General features: G+C 42.1%; 1 protein-coding gene across 1 annotated transcript; it reads left to right on the top strand.

The window, feature by feature from the left end:
* Positions 1-952: 952 nt before the first annotated feature.
* On the top strand, positions 953-17157 carry LOC308300881 (uncharacterized protein; the record flags this gene model as incomplete). Its single annotated transcript, XM_080744777.1, has 4 exons — positions 953-1192; positions 5933-6025; positions 15689-16025; positions 17127-17157. Exons 1-4 carry the CDS (start codon positions 1066-1068, stop codon positions 17155-17157), a joined length of 588 nt encoding a protein of 195 aa, XP_080600903.1. The 5' UTR covers positions 953-1065.
* Between the last annotated feature and the right edge of the window lie 6999 nt (positions 17158-24156).

Raw genomic sequence — 24156 nt, 5'->3', positions numbered from 1 at the left:
CACGTATGGTATCGTGACGCCCCACAAGCCCTAAAAACTAAACTCCAAACAGCCCAAAATAAACTAATTAGGGTCCTGCTTAACCTTCCCAATCAGACTCACCTCACCGCTACTCACCAGTTAAGAGTGGGGTGGCTCAGAGTAGATGACAGAGTACAGCAACTTGCAATGGGCCTGGTGTACAAGATACACTACACCACTATGATACCCAAGTACCTGTCAAAATACTTTAAAAACGTTAAGGATGTCCATAATTACAACACCAGAGGCAGTGCCACAGATCACGTTCAACCCAGAGTCAACTCAAAGAAAGGGTCGAACTCGTTCTTCTGCTACACCACAAAAATGTGGAATGCCTTACCGAAGGCCATAAAGGAGTGTGGATCACTAGCATCCTTTAAAATTGCCCTAAAAAACCACTTACAGGCAGCAGCCGTTCACAACTGGTAAAAACCTAGCCCAACCCTACCCTCCCTGCCCCTTCCTTGTATATACTGTACATACTGATTGTTTAGACTTACTGTTACCTGCCCCTTCCTTGTATATATTGTATATACTGTACTTACTGATTGTATAGACCTACTGTTTTCTTTTTTTTCTTTACATATCTACTGCATAGTACTGTGTTCTATTTGTCTGTCATTCAATGTTATATGAGATACTTAAATGGTTTCCTGTTGAAATAAGCTTAGTCTTTTCATGGATCTCCTTTTAGTAGACCTTGTACCAGTGAACTGTACCGTCATGAATCTGTACATTTTCCTATGCAAACTTCTAATAAAGCCTTCAATCAATCAAAGATAAACGCGCCTGTGTGCAAAGGGCTTTACAGTTACCTCCAGCCACCAGGTGGCGAAACGCATGTGTAATGTGCATGTGTGAAACACGTTGCCCCGGAAGTGCTAAATGCATAGCTCCGCACAAAAGCACATAGCTGGTTAGCATAGCATGATCAGAAAAGGTCATAAACCATATTACAATTGGTTATATTTAAAGTAACTCTATAACTCATACCTCTATGGTCGTGGTGAAAAGCGTCTCATCAAGGAGGTAAACACGTGACGAATGGAGTCTGTAAGGCTGAAGATAAATGAACACGTGACGTCGGTGGGAGAGGAGATATTGTGTGTTTTGGACAAACAGCAACATCAAATTGACTTTGATATGGACATCGATTTACACACTGCTGCAGGTATGTCTGTTACACACACAACATGAAACTACATAATGCATGGTATGTCTGTTACACACATAACAAAACTACACGCTGCATGTTATATCTGTTACACACACACACACACACACACACACACACACACACACACACAATGTAAGGGTTGCCCAACATTAACAGCCAGTGTTAAAACTGGTACCTTTGTCAACACCTTATCCCTGAATTTGCTCATAAATAATTATGATTACACCCTTTTGTTCAAGTGTATTATTTATGTATTACCGCATGTTCGTATAATTATAACCCAGTAAACACTAGCTGTCATTTAGACCTATGGTTATGGTTAGCCCTCATTTGAACTAGGGTTAGTAATTTTAAGAGCCAATTTCACTATATAGTCTAGTTTAGTTGTAGCCGTCATCTGAACGCTTCCATTTAAACGATATATCACCGTTTAGGACAAACGTGTGTTAGACCATCTTTTTTTTAAATACATTTTTATCAAGTTGTTCATTATCGGATGCTAACAGTATCTCCCGGTTCTACCTTAATAGTTTTAGTTTAATTGCATCCACTGAGCAGTTTTCTGGCCATTGCACATCTTTTAGCCGACTAAAAGACGTGCTGGGCAATACCTTTGAAAAATTCTAAAAGTGTAATAAATAATGGCATAATGCCGTGGTGCTGCTCATGACAGCATACTATTACTTCTCTGAGTTACATAATTCATTCTGACACCAACAGACACAAACACACAAGACTGCATGTCTCCCCGGCCACATCCCCACCCCCACCATATGATAATGATTAAATAAAATCGTTTTATAGCTATGCATCAATATAAAGTTAGTTTGTGTTGTCAAACAAAATGCACTGACCTAAAACGAACAGCGGGAGGCGATATGTCAACTACTAATAGCTGCTGGAACAAACACAAGTTACAAGCTGTTGCCGTGGTCCAGCGGTAGCGCAAAGGTTTCATTAACAGAAGTTCCCGAATTCTGAGGACGACCTAGAGATACGGCTCTCAGAACCAAGGAATAGTGATTTCAAACCTCTCAAGACACACAGGTTCGTTATACGGGGTAACCAGAGCAATATAATTTCAGGAGAGAATGGACCATGACGCCAAGTTAGGAAAAGTATAACAAATCTTTATTTCTAAATTACAGAGGCCTCTATCACGCCATAAAACACAATTTCAAAATAAAATAAAAGAAACCCTGTCACTCCTAAGGCGCCGCTAATCTAAAACTAGAAAAAACAACCCAACAACAATAAAACCAGCAGCCTGTGCAAATTTCCCCCCTCTTAACGTTATTCACTGCCCATTTAAAGTGCACTTGCAGCAGTTGCCATTAGCAGTTAAGGCTTCAATATTGTAATAATATAGAGTATCACAATAATTAGATTTCGGCAAGGGAAGTAAGAGTAATAACTATATAATTACAATGTATATGATAGGCAGGTATTCTAATCTATCTATAAATGCGAGAAGTCTCTGCGTGTCTGTCTGCGTGTGTGTCTGTAATCCGCGTATCTCGAGAACCGTTCGTCCCACCGGCTTCAGATTCGGCACGCGCGTGCCCCGCCGCGGCACGGAGTGCAGTGCCGGGCCTCGACCCGACCCGACGCGCGGTTTTCCCTAACCGGCGCGAAACGTTCGGAATCTCCTTATGCGGGCTGATTGTTGACATCAGGCTGTTCCGGAGGAAATCATGTCATTGTGACATCACTTCATAAAAGGCTCTGACATCACATACACCACATGACCTCCAACAGATGGTCAAAACGGGTCCTACAGAGATCTCCATTAGAGATGGACCGATTGCAAAATTCTTGGCCGATACCGATCCACCGGTTTTATGAAGGTCTAACCTGCCAAAACCGATTTTTCCGATACCGATTTCTTTAGCTAAGAACTAGGAAATAGGGTTGCTCCAATACCCTTTTGTTTCAGGCCAAGTAGGCCTACAAGACATACTTCAATTTGAGTACCAATAAGCTAGAAGAATAATAGTACAATATCCAAAATCACAGACAATATCCAGTCTAATATGACCATCTGGACTAGGCAGGAGGAAAGCAGGTGACGCATGCTTTTTTCCCCCCTTCTTTTTGGAGACGACATTGACACAGGATTATGGAATATGAATATATCCTTACATTGCAAAGGTAATCAGCACCATCTGTATTCTGTAGGCTGCCTCCAAGTAGACTGGCTGCTACTTGCTAATGTTTACGTCACAGGACCGAGCATCATGCTGTGCAGTGCAAGAGATAAAATTGGCCGATTTTTGGCATATTTATGTCAGTGACCTGCCGATCACCGATTTGGCCGGTTTGATATGATACCTGCCGATTTCTGATATTGGCCGATACCGATGTCCATCCCTAATCTCCATATATGGGCATATTTACATTGTTCCCGAGTTGGCTAGGGCGCCGACTAGACGCTCGGCCGCGCATCTCCATATATGGGCATAACGGGTCCTACAGAGATCTCCATATATGGGCATATTTACATTGTTCCCAAGTTGGCTAGGGCGCCGACTAGACGCTCGGCCGCACATCTCCATATATGGGCATAAATGGATGTATCGGCGCAAGCGCAGACTCATTGTGACATAAAATGGACGCAATCTCCGTATATGGGCATAAAGGGGACACAGATACAGAGATCTCCATATATGGGCATATGGGCATTCTGACATCACTTCTGCTGACTCATCACTCCTGTACTTTGCACGTGTTGAATCTCTATATATGGAGATAACCGACGCATCTCACAAGCCATGGGCATAAATGGACACACGCAAACAGATGGTCAAAACAGATCCTATGACAACAGGTATAATGGGGTTTGCATTAAAGGGCGGGGCATTCATCCCCTATTTACATTGTTCCCGAGTTGGCCAGGGCGCCGACTAGACGGCCCTTCGGGCGGCCGAGCTTCTAGTCTATCTATAAATGCGAGAAGTCTCTGTCTGTCTGTCTGTCTGTGTGTCTGTAATCCGCGTATCTCGAGAACCGTTCGTCCCACCAGCTTCAGATTCGGCACGCGCGTTCCCCGCCGCGGCACGGAGTGCAGTGCCGGGTCTCGACCCGACCCGACGCGCGGCTTTCCTGAACCGGCGCGAAACGTTCGGAATCTTCTTATGCGGGTTGATTGTTGACATCAGGCTGTTCCGGAGGAAATCGGCGAAAGCTCTGACTCATTGTGACATCACTTCATAAAAGGCTCTGACATCACGTACGCCACATAAGTCAACAAAAAATCTCTGTGAATGTGTATGTATGTATGTAATCCGCGTATCTCGAGAACCGTTCGTCCCACGGGCACGCGCGTTCTCCATATATGGGCATAAAATGTATGCCCCCATATATGGGCATAAAATGGATTGCAGACAGACAGATACAGATATCTCCATATATGGACATAAATGGACAGAGGCAAACAGATGGTCAAAGATCTCCATATATGGGCATAAAATGGACGCAGACAGACAGATACAGATATCTCCATATATGGGCATAAATGGACACAGGCAAACAGATGTTCAAAACGGGTCCTATGACAACAGGTATAATGAGGTTTGCATTAAAGGGGGAACCGGCACTGTGTCTGCAACACAGTTGGAGGCACAGACAGATACACAGATACTATATGGGCATAAAATGGACGCAGATAGACAGATATCTCCATATATGGGCATAAAATGGACCCAGAACTATAACTGCAGTGATCTCCATATATGGACATAAAATGGACGCCGACAGACAGACAGACATATACAGATATCTCCATATATGGGCATAAATGGACACAGGCAGACAGATGGTCAAAACGGATCCTATGAAAACGGGTATAATGGGGTTTGAATTAAAGGGCAGGGCATTCATTCCCTATTTACATTGTTCCGAGTTGGCCAGGTCGCCGACTTTCGGGCGGCCCAGCTTCTAGTAATAATAATAAAGCAGAGTTATGATGAATGCAGAAGGACACAGCCAATCTTCGGTATGTCTACTTCTTTGGCCCACACATCTGTGAACGGAGAAAATAGGCCAGTATCTCTGTTCTACAATTATACAGCCAAACGTACTGTAGAGTTCTAACTTGGCTTTAACACAAACGTTCAGTTCAATTCGTAACTCTCCTTACTCGATAGCCGGCTGTCAAGCTCTCATTCCGCCGGCTATCACTAGGGTTTCACCTCCCTCTGCCTGCTCGCACACTCGTCCGTCTCCCTTGCCGTTCAGAGCTTGAATGACTCTGTCTCTCCTCATAAAGGCCGCCCCTCCACTCCGCCAGCCGCTCATTGGTTGGCGATGACATCAGTACACACGCATTGGCCGAGCAGCGGCCGCTAGTTAGCCTATCAGTCCACACTTATGCACACATATTAGAGGAGGGATTCTTTTAGGGAGAAATAGCATTATTAAAACATAACCATTAAGATGCATTACGCATCTTAATGCCTCACAACAACATCATTATGTAAGTGGTTGTGGTGCAATAAAATATATTGTATTTGTCATAGCTCCTTTCAGAACCTCTCCCTCCGCTTTATAGCTCCAAGATGAGGTTTAACAATAGTTTTAACTTGCTGTTTTTGTCAGCCTGTGGCCAGTTTTCTCGCCTGACTGGCGACGTCTTATTGAAGTCCTTATTTATGTCACATCAAAGACCTTATTATTGACGTCCTTATCTGTGTCAGGAATTCCTCATTGAAGTATTTATTGAATTCTTCATTCCAGACCAGTGTGTGGAGTCCAGTCTGCAGGTGAAGATCAGTTCTCCAGACAGGACTGTTTCTATTAAGCAAGAACCTGAAGAACACTTAGATCTCAGTAAGTTTCATGCTCTCTCTCTCTTTTATTTTATTGGTGAAAGTGGGCCGGTAATGAGGGTGAAAAAATGTACCGTCATGAATCTGTTATTGATTTAAGCATGTATTTATTTGTCAGGGACAAAGTACATTAATCAAGATGTCAGTTTTCACATCAATGTAAATGAGACAGAGTTAGCCATAAGCTAATTTTCATCTGTAGTCCCTGGGCAGGCTGTATAAAAGTGATGATAAGGTTATCCATACAAAAACATACAATTGACCCTTTGTCAGCCTTCTGATTGGTCCCTGACAGGCCAACCAGAAAAATCATTCTCTTTTGCTACCGTGGGCGGAGTTATGCAGTGGGACAATTCTTCCACATTCTTCCATTAATATTAATGGCGAGAGTGTAGTTTTAAATTGATATTTATTTATATTTTTATTTCATTTTCTGCTTTGTCATAATAAATAGTAACATTTTGGAACAAAATGGATTGAATACACAGTGAATATTTGTTGAAATGATAAAATAAATCGCTATGTGGATTAATAGTCTTGCATAGAAGTCTCCTGCTATACACTACATTGTGCGGTGATGCGCGGTACGGCCACGATGCGGTACGGCGCGGTCATAGCGATTTCGATGAGTATAATGAATAAGCTTCAACAAACTAGTTCACATGAACGATATCGATGTAACTAAGAGATTCGATTTGTCATATATTTTAAATGGGCCTAATTACAATTAAAATACATTTTATGTTGAGGGCGAGATTATAGTTCCACAACTTCCTGGTCATTGCGAGTCACCCAAGATGCACTGCGCTCTCTCTCTTCTCTGTCCTCTGCCTGTTTCAGAGGATAAAACTAATTAAAACATGTATTTTTGGGGGGAAAAACCCTGTTTTGCAATGCAACTACTGTACTTTTATGTTCCTTTTTTATTAATATCACGTAGATGTTTTTCTTTTGGTACTTTAAATAGCAATAATGAGGCTATGAAAACGACCTGGGGTGGGACTTTTTTCCCCATTCACTTCCATTATAAAAATATTCTTCCCTGGCTTTGTTGTCCCACCTAGTAACAGAACGACATGGGGTGGGACTTGACAAAGACTGAATTAGGGGCTGTCTTCGACTCAGGATTTATCAAGTCGACTCGAGTAGCGGGGGTTAATCCGACTCGTCGACAAATCGTTTATGTAAAAAAAAACATATATATTTTTTTAATCAAGTGGTGCTTTAAAGAGGTGGTGCCATTGTTTTGTACTTTTTCTGGTTTTCGTGTGTCTAGGAGGTTGACAGTACTTCATTAGACCCCCCCCCTGGTGTGGTTGTTATGAGCAATTATGCATTCTCTCTTTATTTGGGTTTTTAGCTGGAGGATGCCACCTGCTGGGTCAGATGTGCTGTTCCAAAAACACCCATTAGTTAGCATTTGTTTTTTTTAGGTTTTTAGAACTTTTTTCTTTATTGATTATATTGTGTTTTTTCTAGATAGATATCCATTTGCATTTGTTATATTGCTGTTGATGTACTGACATATTATCTTGTTTATTACTGTGATGTTTTATCTGCTTATTGTAAGTCGCTTTGGATTAAAAGCGTCTGCTAAATGCCTAAACCCATACTTATTACATCATAGAATCAACCCCTCCCCTAATTAGCATTCACCCAACACATGTGGGTGTGGCTAACTTCAGCTGGGTCACCACCCACCATGACAACCACGCATACCAATGAACTGGTGGGTGTGGCCACATAAAAACAACATTTTAACTCTTTATGTACACCTTTTTTGAAAAATTCTTCCTCCTAGTATAATCATAATAGTAGATAATCATTTTTTATAGAGGGGGAAATCATGGCACCCCATCCTTAAACCACGTCAACATGATACAATAAAACAGTAATATGAACACTGTTTTAAGCCTTTAAAGTGAATTAGATCCATGAATTACCGTGCATATTGAGACATAGTAGCAGCGGACATTAATGACGATAATCGTGGATAATTGTGAATCGTGGAGCCGAGTAGAACGACGAAGACGAGAATAATGCATCTCTTTGACAGCACAAATGCGTGTCGTTTATTATTTCCACAGATTGTAGTTTCTCAGAGCACAGCGCTGCTGTATCAAAAGAGCTAGGTTGCCGATCTGGTGCGAGACAATAAAAAAAGAACAGTTCGCCCATTGCTACTCCTCAGCCTGACACACCACACTGCTGCGTCTTGGCTAGCTCTAGCTAAAACAAGTAGAATAACAAAGTAAAATAAGAGCCCCCTGTAATATGATTGAGGCAACTTTTAAGTCACGTGAACTGGTTTTAGTACGTAAGTCTAGTACAAGTAGTGACTTCAGTGACAGATGGAGCAGATAGTTACCCATGATTTAGCTCTGGTCCATCGCGTCACCTCCAGTGACGCTCTGACAGACCCGTCGGCAAATGACTAGACTGCGATTTCTCAGCCCCTACGAGCGCTCAACTTGAGTCAAAATAAACAAAACTACTTCACTACTCACCAAACCAAAGGTAGTTTTGCGTTGTTGAAAGTCTATTCTCTGTGGTGGTGAACCCCTCAGCTCCCACGGACCCCACCCACTCTGTAAAATACATTATTTTTGTCATGAAATATAACGCACCCACCTCGAGCCACCCATCGGCCACCGCAGACACAATGGTTCACAACCCGGAAATAAGCGGCGGTCGAGTTGGATGCGTTTTATTTCATGCCATAAATAATGTATTTTGCAGATTTCCACCACAGAGAATAGACTTTCAACAATGCAAAACTACCTTTCGTTTGGTGAGTAGTGAAGTAGTTTTGTTTATTTTGACTGAAGTTGAGCGCTCGTAGGGGCTGAGAAATCGCGGTCTATTCATTTGCCGACGGTTCACACTCACAAACACACACATGCACACACAGATCCGCCCCCATTAAGTAGTCTAGCAGAACAGTTTTTGATGGGGGTCGCCAACAAAAATCCCTCATAATTGGGCTGTGCTAGAAAAAAGTTCTAGCAGAGAAGCCCTAATCTAAATGCACCATTAAAGGACGACTTTTCTACCTACGTTCATATAATTGTGGGCTCGCCTATAAGGCGAGCACACTTTAGATATTGTCATTATTTATTAGTGTGGTTGCCCTTACAGGGCAACACACTATAGTCCTCGGGAAACTTTATTTTTTATTCTTCTGGATAAACTTTATTTTGACGCGTTTCACCGTCCACAGTTTTTGCGCCACACACTCGCGCCATATGTCAAATCGACCGGCTTCATCGGGAATCGTGTGCTATTATTGCGATAAGAGAAAAGTTGTATCGTTTAATTGATATTAATTTATTAGTGAATTAATTTTCCCCATTGACTTGAATGGGAAAATGCAAAAACTCACATTACATTATTTTTCTCTCGCAAACCATAGGAGCTACAGTTTCAAAACTTGGAGAGGAGATTCATAATTATTGCAAGAATTAATCCAATTATAAATACATCACTCGGCCTCATGGTGGCGCTATAACAGCCCACTTTACGTTTTGGCCTGTAACTCTTGAACCGTAGGTCGGAAAATTAAAAATATTTTTTCCCTGGATTCGTTGGGTCATGACGCATCTCCCCATATAGGCCACGCCCATTTGCGTCAGGATAGATTTTCCGCCATTTTGAATTTTCTTCAAAACACACTTTTTGCTCCTTTTCCCACATATTTTCTCCAAATGTCACATAAATCGGTACACATGATCTCTGGACCCATGCGATAAACAAAGTCAAGCGATATGTTGATAGTCCGTACCGTTTGTCCGTAACAGGGTTCCAAAGTTAGCGGGAGGTGCCCGTTTTGCAATAAATAGCCATAAATCACAAACGAAACATACAGTCAACGCCAAATTTTAACCACAAGTGCCGGGTGGTATACTGAACGAATCCCCAAAAACATTTCCACTTCGACCCATAGGGGGCGCCACAACCATGCAAAACGTAACTGTTTCGGTCCAAAACGCGTTTTTCAGGGGGAACGTCCCTCTCAAAACGAAACACAAAGGATCTCGGGAGCGACAGGACAACGTAATTGCTTGGCGAAACATGTGGGAGGAGCCTATTTCTTAAAAACAAGACGCCGTATCCTTACATCACAAACACAGGATCCGAACAGCACCTTTTAGAATAGGCCCTGACGGTATCCGTCCCGACGTCCTCTCCCTCGGGCCCCGGCGTTTTCCTCGGGGTCCCGGAGGCGCATCCCCGCCGCTCGCGCCGGGGCGGGGCGGGCAACCACACTCGCAATTTCCCAAATTGCACATTTTCTAGTTAGTGTGGTTGCCCAACAGGGCAACACACTATAGTTCTAGGGAAACTTTATTGACCTCTAGTGTAACCTTTTTTTCGGCGCGAATCTCCTCCCACAGTTTTTGCGCCACTCACTCGCGCCATATGTCAAATCGACCGGCTTGATCGGGAATAGTGTGCTATTACTTTTCTAAGAGAAAAGTTGTATAGTTTAATTGATATTAATTTATTAGTGAATTAATTTTCCCCATTGACTTATAATGGGAATCGAAAAAACTCACATTCAATTATTTTTCCCTCGCAAACCATAGGGTCTACAGTTTCAAAACTTGGAGAGGAGATTCATAATAATTGTAAGAATTAATTTAAAAAAAATTACATCAGTCGGCCACATGGTGGCGCTATAACAGCCCACTATACGTTTTGGCCTGTAACTCTTGAACCGTAGGTCGGAAAATTTAAATTATTTTTTCCCTGGATTCCTTGGGTCATGACGCATCTCCCCATATAGGCCACGCCCATTTGCGTCAGGATAGATTTTCCGCCATTTTGAATTTTCTTCAAAACACACTTTTTGCTCCTTTTCCCACATATTTTCTCCAAATGTCACAAAAATCGGTACACAAGATCTCTGAACCCACGCGATAAACATATTCAAGCGATATTTCGATAGTCCATACCGTTCGTCCGGAACACGCTTCCGAAGTTAGCGAGAGGGGCCCGTTTTGCCAAAAATAGCCATAAATCAGAAACGAAACATCCAGTCAACACCAAATTTTAACCACAAGTTGCGGGTGGGATATTCAACAAATCCCTAGAAGCATTTCCACTTCAACCCTTAGGGGGCGCCACAAATGCGCAAAACGTAACCGTTTCAGGCCAAACCCATTGACTTATAATGGGAATAGCAAAAACTCACATTCAATTATTTTTTCTCTTGCAAACCATAGGGGCTACAGTTTCAACACTTGGAGAGGAGATGCATAATGAGTTCAAGGAATAAATAAAAAATAATATTGTCAGTCAGCCTCATGGTGGCGCTATAACAGCCCACTTTACGTTTCGGCCTGTAACTCTTGAACCGTAGGTCGGAAAATTAAAATTATTTTTTCCCTGGATTCCTTAGGTCATGACGCATCTCCCTATATAGGCCACGCCCATTTGCGTCAGGATAGATTTTCCGCCATTTTGAATTTTCTTCAAAACACACTTTTTGCTCCTTTTCCCACATATTTTCTCCAAATGTCACAAAAATCGGTACACAAGATCTCTGAACCCACGCGATAAACATATTCAAGCGATATTTCGATAGTCCATACCGTTCGTCCGGAACACGCTTCCGAAGTTAGCGAGAGGGGCCCGTTTTGCCAAAAATAGCCATAAATCAAAAACGAAACATCCAGTCAACACCAAATTTTAACCACAAGTTGCGGGTGGGATATTCAACAAATCCCCAAAAGCATTTCCACTTCGACCCTTAGGGGGCGCCACAAACGCACAAAACGTAACCGTTTCAGGCCAAAACGCGTTTTTCAGGGGGAACAACCCTCTCAAAACGAAACACAAGCGATCTCGGATGCGACGCAACAACGCAATCGCCTGGCCAAACTCGTGGGAGGAGCCTATTTCTTAAAAACAAAAAACCATATCCTTACATCAAGAACGCAGGATCCCAACGGCGCCTTTTCGAATCGCGCGTCGCACGGGCCCGCCGCTATCCGTCCCGACGTCGTCTCCCTCGGACCCCTGCGTTTTGCTCAGGGTCCCGGCGGCGCATCCCCACGACTCGCGCCGGGGCAGGGAAGGCAACCACACTCGCAATTTCCCAAATTGCACATTTTCTAGTTTATTTATCTATCAGGCAGGCAATCAGTAGACGGGAACTTCGGTTCCTTTCTACTCCTACATACTTAGTGAGAAAATGAAAATAAAAACATCAATGTGTTCAGTTTACAGTGGCGAAGTGTGCTATTATTTTCTATAGCAATCGGCCAAATGGTGGCGCTGTAGGAAGCCTTCGAAAGTGCGAACTTTGAACAGGTATAGCTCATGCTGTGTTTGAGTTACAGTCATGAAACCTGTATACACGTATGCGTCTCCTCATGCCGAACAACTTTTACCCTCTGACTTTTGACCTCTGACCTTTAGGTCTCCCACAATTTGGAATTATATGAAAAACAGTAAAAATCTATCTCCTCCTGGGATTTTCGCGTTACGCGCACAAAACTTTTTTCACATGAACTTTGGACCAATACGGTCAAACTGTCTGGTCGGATTTCTTTTAAAGTGAAATATAATTTTTTAATAATTCAATCAATATTGCGGTTTTATGCAAATTATTTTTTTGCCTCTAAATCATACATGCAAAGTTACACGTTCATGGCATTTGGCAAAGATGTAGAGGGTTAGTCAAAATATCACTGAAACCAATCTTATTCCAATTGGCCAAAGGGTGGCGCTATACGAAGCGTTTGAAAATTCAAACTTCAAACGGGCATAAGTCATGACTCGTTTCGTTTGAAGACATGCAACTTGTTACACGCGTGCTTTGACTCGAGCGGAAGACATCTGTGTCGTTGTTAAGTAAGCTCCGCCCTTCGATTTTCCGCCATTTTGAGCAGTTTGTAAAACGCGTAAACCCGCTTTTATTCTGGAATTTTCGCTCCACGTGCACAAATTTTTTTTTACGTGAACTTTGGACCGATATCTAAAGATCTGTCAGATCGTATTTCTTTAAAATTGAAACATGCTTTTTTAAATAAATTCAATGATTATTGCAGTTTTATGCAAATTATTCTTCTGCCTCTAGTCTAAATCATACATGCAAAGTAACATATTCATGGCATTTGGCAAAGATGTAGAGTGTTAGTCCAAATATCACTAAAACCAATCTTACCCCAATTGGCCAAAGGGGGGCGCTATATCATTTTGAGCAGTTTGTGAAACGCTTAAACCTGTTACGATTTTTTTTTTGCAATTTGCTTGAAACATTCTACACACAATCTAAGGACCTTTATCTAATATGCCTATGAAGTGCACACACGCAAAAATAATAATAATAATGAATATAGCTGCAAGCAGCGATAAAGTGGCCAAAGCCAAAAACACCTCAAATCATGAACACAGCCTGCATTGTGCGTGAAATCTTGCAAGCACATTCCCAATAGGTCAAGGAACAGATACCACCCTTCTTACATTGGCCTGTTATAGCGCCACCAGCGGGTCAACTTTTGCACAACACATTTTTGGAACAAAATGGACCAATCTTTGACGTCAGTAACGTCAAAGAGAGCACTGCCTGCGATCTTGACATTTTGTACTTTTATAGCCATTGTTTTCTGGCTTGAAGCGAGCCCACAATTGTTTCGAAGGAACAATATTTTTCTAGTTGGTCCTCACTAATGTTCAAGATATAGCCCCATTGTGTGTCTCTTAGTGGGCAGTTCAAAAACCCATCTTCCAGAGTAGGGCTGTCGCGGTTTAGGAAATAATCGTGATTGACAAATATATATTGTCTTATTTTTCCCCCTTCATTATAACACTATGATAGTATGAGCTTTGATAATCCACATCCTGTACTCCTTAATGAAGAAAATGAGCAATTTAATTGCTTTTTGAACATTAAGAAAGACTAAAATGTTAGAGGGACTAGTGGAAAAGAGATCAACCAAGTTGCGCTCGGGTGATGCAATCTGAAAATAGCAGATCTACAAGCTCAGAATGCATCGCGTTGACGGGCTAGACCAGCTGCTGTTGGACTGTCCGCACACAATAGTTTGTAGGCTTGTGACGGTTTCCGGTTTAACCGGTTCGATTCGGTTTACTTGATTATAACGGTTCAGTTTATGTTTATGAATACAGACTAAACTGAGTTGTGGGAAAATACAAAAGTATCCAATTAAAATATAGCTTACATATGTTGCATTGTGTATTTTCCGACAGCACTAAATTAATTCTGTATTATATTTATTATGCTTCTGATGTGGAGCGCGGTTCTGCTACTGTTGCTCACTGCTCAAAGCTGCTGCGGCAGCGACCCGCCTCCACTGTCCTCTCCCCCCGTCCTCTTCATTCAATCACAACTGGACACACACGCTGATTGTTTACAGATGTGGTGGACATTGGACAACGTTTTAGATGCCACACAGGTCTTCATCGTGTCTTTACAACAATAGCGACGATTAACGTTGGGGTGAACGTGGTCAAATAACTTTTATTGGCCAAAACACTGAGGTTGCAACTTGCAAGCTAGCCTAGCATGTATGCTAGGCTAGGCTATATGAGATACAGTATGTATGTAGCCTAGCTGTTTGATTGATTATAGCGTTTTCATGGCAGTTACAGTACAAACAGGAGACATCTCACTGAGAAGATCCATATAGATGTATATACAAGAGGTAGTAATTTATGCCTAAAGGCCCATTCCCACTGGGCCAGATAACAGATAAAAAAAATCCTTTTCTCCAGATATTTTTCCATTCAAGTGGATGGTAGATACAGATAAAAAAAAACTGTCACAGATATATATTTTTGTATCTGTATCTACCATCAGACAATTGTACAAGTCCCTCTGATCCGAGTCCAAGTCGAGTAGCAAGTAATTTGGTCCAAGTCTCAAGAAAGTCTAGTTTTTCTGTTGTGGGCAAGTTGAGTCGAGTCACAAGGTTATGTCGAGTCGTGTCGAGTCACAAGGTTGTCAAGTCGAGTCGAGTCACGTTAATGACCGCCCTGCCGGTCATATTAGAATGATATCCGCATAAATAAAAAAAACAGCCTACAATGAAAAGGCAACAACATGCTACAAGTCGTCCAAGTCAGCGTGTCTCAAGTCGAGTCGAGTCTGGAGTCATTGTCTTCCAAGTCAAGTCGAGTCAAGTCTCAAGTTTTTTGCCCTCAAGTCCGAGTCGAGTTGCAAGTCGTCAAATTCGCGACTTGAGTCCGACTCAAGTCAGGTCTCTATGACTCGAGTCCAATTGTCTGTCTACCATCCACTTGAATAGAAACATCTGTTATCTGGCCCAGTGGGAATGGGCCTTAACTCGGGACCATAAATCTGTCCACCTCTTTATCTGTGGCCAAACCCGGTGTATTACCGTTTCGATTAATTTTTAATTAAATATCAAACCGTCACATGACTAATAGTTTGGTTGTAAAAATAATGAATCGGTTCACTGATGCTTAGCAGTTATTTCTACCTCAGTATTAACTAACATGCAGAAGACTCACTGATCTAACATTTACAAAATAATAAGGACCACCTATCATTCACCTCTCATTCAGCTTTTCTCACATCTTTTATGTAAACAAATAACGGGCACACTATTTGCAGCATAGAGCACAGTCAGCGCTCAGCGCATCATAAAATTTATACTTTGCATCTTTTTCCTAGACTTCCTGCATGTTCCTGTGTGTAAGGAGGAGTGGAGCTCCAGTCTGGTCCAGGAGGAACCACAACCTCCACTGATTAAAGAAGAACAGGAGGAGCTACTTCAAAGACCAGAAGAGGCTGGTGGGTCAACGTTGACATTACTACCAGTGAAAAGTGAAGGTGATGATGGTAACAAAGAGATGGAGCCTGTAGCCAGCACCTCAGCTGAACACATGAAAACACAAGCTTATATTAAGTACTGGGTACAACCAACTAGGGATGACCAGCTCCTCTCTTCCCACTGTTCTGAATCAGACACTGAAGACAGTGATGACTGGGAGGAGACTAGGAAAGATCAGTCAGCTTTAAACACACTGAAATCACACAAGACACAACATGTTGGAGCGCAGCGAAAGCTGGACCAGGACCCGAAATCATCTAAACAAACTCACTCCAAAAGCGGTCACACAGGAAAGAAAAGTTTTAGCTGTACAGATTGTGGCGAAATGTTTAATCGAAAGAGACAGCTGAAGAGACACACAATGATTCACATGGGGGAACACATGTGTTCAGTGTGTGGTAAAGGCTGTGCTTTCAAGGGTGAGCTAATAATACACTTGAGAACTCATACAGGCGAAAAGCCCTTTTCTTGTACTGTATGTGGTCGAAGCTTTGCTGAGAAAGGCACTCTAAAAACACACCTGATGATTCATACAGGAGAAAAGCCTTTGAATTGCACTGTTTGTGGTAAAGGCTGTGTTAACAAAAGTCATCTAAAAACACACATGATGACTCATACAGGAGAAAAGCCATGTACCTGTACAGTATGTGGTAAAGGCTTTGCTGGAACAGGTAGTCTAAACAGACACCTGATGATTCATACAGGCGAAAAGCCCTTTTCGTGTACAGTTTGTGGTAAAGGCTGTGTTAACAAACAGAATCTAAAAATACACATGAGGACTCATACAGGAGAGATGCCCTTTTCTTGTACAGTATGTGGTAAAGGCTTTGTTAACACAAGTAATCTAAAAACACACATGAGGACTCATACAGGTGAAAAGCCATTTTCCTGTACAGTTTGTGGTACAAGCTTTGCTCAGAAAGGTAAACTAAAACCACACATGAGGACTCATACAGGAGAAAAGCCATTTTCATGTACAGTATGTGGTAAAGGCTTTGCTCAGATGAATGCTCTTAAAACGCACATGAGGACTCATTCAGGGGGGAATCCTTTAGATTAAAATAATTACACACAGACACATGTATGATCATTCAGTCTTACCCAGGATGACAATGACAAGGATACCAAAGCTGAGTAATCATATACGGTAATCTGACAATACCAACATGACTGAATAAAATAAACTACTTGTTTCTTGTGTATAGATTTTGGTTTTATCTTGTGGATCTTATTTTCCGTTCAACTTTTGTAATTATTTTTCTGTATTATTCCCTCCAGCTGGCAGGTTACAATTAGTAGAGCAATATGAGCATTTGTGTCTTTCCACATTTGTCAGGATAAATGTTCATTGATATGCATGAAATAATGGCACAGTTAAAGGTGATACCACTCATTTTGAACTATATCATTAATATACCTTAGAGAAATAAGAAAAAAGTCCCCCTTCTGTTTTGCCTACAACTGGAGGATTGATTGTGGGGTCATTTGATCAGTGACATCATGAAGATATGTACTCTTTGGCTTGCAAATAGCTTTCAAAAGAGCTTTATGTGTTATTACCACTTCAAATACTTCACAGAACATTAAGCAAAGGAAACAATACATGACGATGACATTGTGATGCATACAGCAAAATAAGAAGAAAAATAACAGATACAATACACTGCAGAAGGGAAAGAAAAAGCAGAAGAAAAACTCAATCTAATCTTTAATCTTTAGTTGTGTTTCAAAGCAAATAAGAGTGGCAGCAGACCTGCCGTTTACTGGGAGTGTGTTCCAGATATGGTGCAAAGTTTTATAGACCACCAGTAGTATTTTGAAATCAATTCTTTGATTTAATAACTGGAGGGAAATGCTGCACTTTCTTGTTATTAGTAAGGACTCCTATACCACTGGACCTTTTTGTGTTATTCTTTTAGCCTGTCTAATAAAGTATCCAATCAAAGCATTCTGGATCAACTGAAACTTTGTTTTTTGTTTTTGTGATTATATCTACAAGCTCACAATGCATCACATCGTAGTTTGGCTATTTTGAAAGAGCCTAGCTATAAAACCATTAAAGTGGTCAAACTGATTTTGATGCCACATTAACCACTTTTTTGGCAGGGGCCCCCCAGGTGTTTATCCCCTCTCTATTCCCTCTACACCAAATTTCTTTGACCAAAGGGGCTGTTGTAAAAGCTCACAAAGTGCCACGAAACACAATGTGAGCTTATAGATTGACCACTTTCTGTGAATGTTTTCCTACTGTATATAATATATACCAAATGAACCAACCCTACTCTGGGCATGGGGTAATATTATTACCCCATGCCCAGAATAGGGTTGGTTCATTTGGTCAACTCATTTTGCTGGGGTCTCCCTGAAACATTCTCAATCACCCCTGGGGGTCGTAATGGCCAACACCACCAAAACGGCCAAACAAAAATGGTAAATTTACATAATTACCCTATATTGTTATAACAAAATTCACATCATTACTGTAGTTGTAATGAATGCACACTGTGTACATTGGATGTTTTCTACCTAAGGCATCCAAAATGGGGAGTGTCAACTCATCTTCACTTCTCCTGAAATGGTGTTAGAAGACCATTGGCTGCAGTGGGTGAGCTATTAAAGATGACATTTGGCTAGTCAAACCCAATAGGACATTTATTGAGTACGTTACCTACCCGGAAACAATAAGCTTTGGGCTTATCAAGCTTGTTATCATGCCCCTGACGTCATGGTGAAACAATCAAGACAAGAAGACATTACAGTACTATTCATAATATAAAGCCATTTAACACTTTTTGCACACCAATGAATGATTGTTTTAATGATATTTGTTACTTTTGTCAATTGTCAATTATCTTCACTGTCCATATATATATATCAAGGATTTTTGCCCACGTTTTTCTGGAGGGTCTAATATATATATATATATATATATATATATATATATATATATATATATATTAGACCCTCCAGAAAAACGTGGGCAAAAATCCTTGATTATGCGGGCTAAAATCCTTGATTTTGCGGGCAAACATCCTTGATTATGCGGTGAGTTATGCTGTTTTTTTATGTGAATTTATGCGGTGAAAATGCGAAACTATGCGAAATATGTGGGAACTTGTGAAAGTTGCGAGAAAATGCGAAATTATGCGAAATATTCGGGAACTTTTTTTTTACATACATTTTTTGGTATTATATATACTAGAAGCTCGGCCGCCCTTCGGGCGGCCGAGCGTCTAGTCGGCGCCCTGGCCAACTCGGGAACAATGTAAATAGGGGATGAATGCCCCGCCCTTTAATGCAAACCCCATTATACCTGTTGTCATAGGATCTGTTTTGACCATCTGTTTGCGTGTGTCCATTTATCATTTATGCCCATATATGGTTGATATCTATCTGTCTACGTCCATTTTATGTCCATATATGGAGATCTCTGTAGGACCCGTTTTGACCATCTGTTTGCCTGTGTCCATTTATGCCCATATATGGAGTTATCTGTCTGTCTGCGTCCATTTTATGCCCATATATGGAGATCTCTGTAGGACCTGTATTGACCATCTGTTTGCCTGTGTCCATTTATGCTCATCCCATAATACCTGTTGTCATAGGACCCATTTTGACCATCTGTTTGCCTGTGTCTATTTATGCTCATATATGCCGCGGTGGGGAGCGTGCATATACTCTATCTGTGTCCATCTTTTATGCCCATATGCCCATATATGGAGATCTCTGTATCTGCCCATATGCCCATATATGGAGATCTCTGTCTGTGTCCCTTTTATGCCCATATATCTGCGTCCATTTTATGCCCATATGCCCATATATGGAGATCTCTGTATCTGCCCATATGCCCATATATGGAGATCTCTGTATCAGTCATATATGGAGATCTCTGTATCTGCCCATATGCCCATATATGGAGATCTCTGTCTGTGTCCCTTTTATGCCCATATATCTGCATCCATTTTATGCCCATATGCCCATATATGGAGATCTCTGTATCTGCCCATATGCCCATATATGGAGATCTCTGTATCAGTCTGTGTCCCTTTTATTCTGCCCATATGCCCATATATGGAGATCTCAATCTGTGTCCCTTTTATGCCCATATATCTGTCTGTGTCCCTTTTATGCCCATATACGGAGATATCTGTCGGGTCGAGGCAAGGCCCCTGTATTGCCCATATATGGAGATCTCTGTATCTGCCCATATATGGAGATCTCAGTCTGTGTCCCTTTTATGCCCATATATCTGTCTGTGTCCCTTTTATGCCCATATACGGAGATATCTGTCGGTTCGAGGCTAGGCCCCTGTATCTGCCCATATGCCCATATATGGAGATCTCTGTATCAGTCTGTGTCCCTTTTATGCCTATATACGGAGATATCTGTCTATATATGCCCATATATGGAGATCTCTGTATCTGCCCATATGCCCATATATGGAGTTCTCAGTCTTATGCCCATATACGGAGATATCTGTATATGGAGTTCTCAGTCTTATGCCCATATACGGAGATATCTGTCGGGTCGAGGCAAGGCCCGGCACTGCAGTGATGTCACAATGACTCAGCGCTTGCGCCCGGCACTGCAGTGATGTCACAATGACTCATCTGTCTGTCTGCGTCCATTTTATGCCCATATATGGAGATCTCTGTAGGACCTGTATTGGCCATCTGTTTGCCTGTGTCCATTTATGCTCATCCCATAATACCTGTTGTCATAGGACCCATTTTGACCATCTGTTTGCCTGTGTCTATTTATGCTCATATATGCCGCGGTGGGGAGCGTGCATATACTCTATCTGTGTCCATCTTTTATGCCCATATGCCCATATATGGAGATCTCTGTATCTGCCCATATGCCCATATATGGAGATCTCTGTCTGTGTCCCTTTTATGCCCATATATCTGCGTCCATTTTATGCCCATATGCCCATATATGGAGATCTCTGTATCTGCCCATATGCCCATATATGGAGATCTCTGTATCAGTCATATATGGAGATCTCTGTATCTGCCCATATGCCCATATATGGAGATCTCTGTCTGTGTCCCTTTTATGCCCATATATCTGCATCCATTTTATGCCCATATGCCCATATATGGAGATCTCTGTATCTGCCCATATGCCCATATATGGAGATCTCTGTATCAGTCTGTGTCCCTTTTATTCTGCCCATATGCCCATATATGGAGATCTCAATCTGTGTCCCTTTTATGCCCATATATCTGTCTGTGTCCCTTTTATGCCCATATACGGAGATATCTGTCGGGTCGAGGCAAGGCCCCTGTATTGCCCATATATGGAGATCTCTGTATCTGCCCATATATGGAGATCTCAGTCTGTGTCCCTTTTATGCCCATATATCTGTCTGTGTCCCTTTTATGCCCATATACGGAGATATCTGTCGGTTCGAGGCTAGGCCCCTGTATCTGCCCATATGCCCATATATGGAGATCTCTGTATCAGTCTGTGTCCCTTTTATGCCTATATACGGAGATATCTGTCTATATATGCCCATATATGGAGATCTCTGTATCTGCCCATATGCCCATATATGGAGTTCTCAGTCTTATGCCCATATACGGAGATATCTGTATATGGAGTTCTCAGTCTTATGCCCATATACGGAGATATCTGTCGGGTCGAGGCAAGGCCCGGCACTGCAGTGATGTCACAATGACTCAGCGCTTGCGCCCGGCACTGCAGTGATGTCACAATGACTCAGCGCTTGCGCCGATTTTGCGCCGATTTCCGCATAAGGAGATTCCGAACGTTTCGCGGCGGTTAGGGAAAACCGCGCGTCGGGTCGGGTCGAGGCCCGGCACTGCACTCCGTGCCGCGGCGGGGAGCGCGCGTGCCGAATCTGAAGCCGGTGGGACGAACGGTTCTCGAGATACGCGGATTACAGACAGACACACACGCAGACACGCACGCAGAGACTTCTCGCATTTATAGATAGATATATATATATATATGTTACAGTCAGTTTGGGTAATTCAGTTAGATTGTGGTAAGAGCGCTTGTTTTGTAGTTCACCACACACCAATCACCACCGGATGGCGACAACAGCCCATGCAACAGCCATTCACTAGTGTAGGCGCTGACGTCACTCGTTTGCGACTCTCTTTCCTTGTTTATTTACTAGCCTAGCTCGGCTGTGTTTAGCCATTAGCTTACTATGCCTAACTCTAACCCTAACCCTAACCTTAACCTCAGTAAAACTATGCCTAACCCTAACCCTAACCCTAACCCTAACCTCCGTGGGCCGACGCTACGTTGTTGTTGCCTTTGTTGTGAATCAAAGCGACCGCTTGTTCCGCCCCGCGCCGCACGACGAGCGCTCCGTTTCTTGATCTAACAGTTTCTCTATCTAACCGTGACATATATATATATATAATAAAATGTATAACTATTGAACCAGTCCACTTTAATATACAGTACACACTTCAGGCTATATACTGTGAAGAATAGTCTTTTTACAGTAGAGATGCAATTTATGGCTCTTTGAAGTGAGCCAGAGCCATGGCTCACTTAAAAGAGCCGTTCAAAGGACTGGCTCATTTGGCTCTTTTGGCTCATTGCATATTTAAAATATTTTCGTTGAAAAACATGAATCCACAAGGTGGCACGGTCTGGCACCACATTCCTCTGCTGACAGTTGAGATCACAATTTTGTATTTACCCTTTTTATAAAACATGTGTGTGTAAATTAAGCTACCTTGACTAATGTTATGGCACAATGTGAGCTTGTACATCGGCTATTTTAAAATAGCAAACATTTAAATATTTACAGGGACATAATACAGTCATTTGTCATGGAAGTGGACTTCCCAAGCAATATGGAGATGTTTTAATTATAGAACTCGCTTAATAATTGTCTAAGCTATGATCAAATCAAACTGTAGTGTCTTAATTTGCTTCCTAGATAGCTGCACATTGCCGCGCCGCACCGTGCATCGCGGCGCCGCACCGTGTCGCGAGCCAATTCAGCCAATTGAACGGCTCCCTACTCCGCGAACCGGATCCCATCGTTCACTTCAAAGAGCCGTTCAAAAGATTCGATTCGTTCGCGAACGTCGCATCTCTATTTTACAGTCTGTATCCATTATGCTTAAAGGGATTATACCATGAATTTTCATTTTTCCCATTTTTATGTATTTTTTTGGTATCCCACCAGCACGTTCCTCACAAAGTCCTATTTCTGACCATTGTGTCTTTCTCAGTTTATGGGCAGATCTATGTAAGCAGGTCTCAGAACGGGCTGTCTGATTTTAGGTCCGATTGTGACATCACAATCTGGACCTACTGCTACAGCTGTGCTGAGTGGGGGTTGGGGAGGGGTGGGCAGGCCTGAGAAGGAGGCAGGAGAGGGTTGGGGAGGGGTGGTCAGGCCTGCTGAGCAGGAGGTGGGGAGGGTTGTGGGGCCAAAACTGGCTCAATAGCACAGTCCTCCCTCTCAGGACAAGGTGATACTGCAGCTGAAAATGCACTGAAAGACAAGCAGAAATGACAGGGGCTCTGTATTCAGTAGTGGAAATTTAGCCTTAAGCCTTTAAAAAAAAACGTTTTTGGGACACAAACAATGTTATATATATTTTTTTAAATGCATGGTGTAGAACCTTTAAGCTTTTACTACATTCTAGGGTACATGAATAAGTATTACTTTTACAGTGTAGATAAATTATATTTTTATTTTTATTATTATTGTCATTATTAAAAGCTTGGTCTGCTTGACAATAGCACCAAGGCCTTTTTTCAACACACAAACCCCAATAATTCTCCCAGTCCCAACACACACACACACACACACACACACACACACACACACACACACACACACACACACACACACACACACACAGAGAGAGATATGAAGTCCAGTCTCTCTTGATTTGATTAAACTAATATTAGTTATGGCAATAATTAGAAAATGTAAATACACTTCAACAAGAACATTTTCATCCAGGCATCTCGAGCACCTCCCCGCCTTGGGTCCTAGTTACTCAGTCCCCCCTCCCCCATCTCATCTTCTATGATAGCTCTGCTGTGTTTAAACACACAATGGCCACATTATTTACACTGAAGTGGATGTGTGTGCACCAGCTTTTCATAAAGCAGGGGGAACGCTACTTGAAATCGTGTACAGTTCAAACCTTTTACCGTGTCGTATATTTTTCGTAGACTTCCTGCACGTTCCTGTGTGTAAAGAGGAGTGGAGCTCCAGTCTGGTCCAGGAGGAACCACAACCTCCACAGATTAAAGAAGAACAGGAAGAGCTACTTCAACGACCAGAAGAGGCTGGTGG

The sequence above is a fragment of the Nannobrachium achirus genome (genome assembly GCF_963921795.1).
Source record: "Nannobrachium achirus genome assembly, chromosome: 16".
NCBI lineage: Eukaryota > Metazoa > Chordata > Actinopteri > Myctophiformes > Myctophidae > Nannobrachium > Nannobrachium achirus.
Note: the sequence above shows the minus strand (reverse complement) of the source record. Positions and strands in the feature narration are given on the sequence as shown.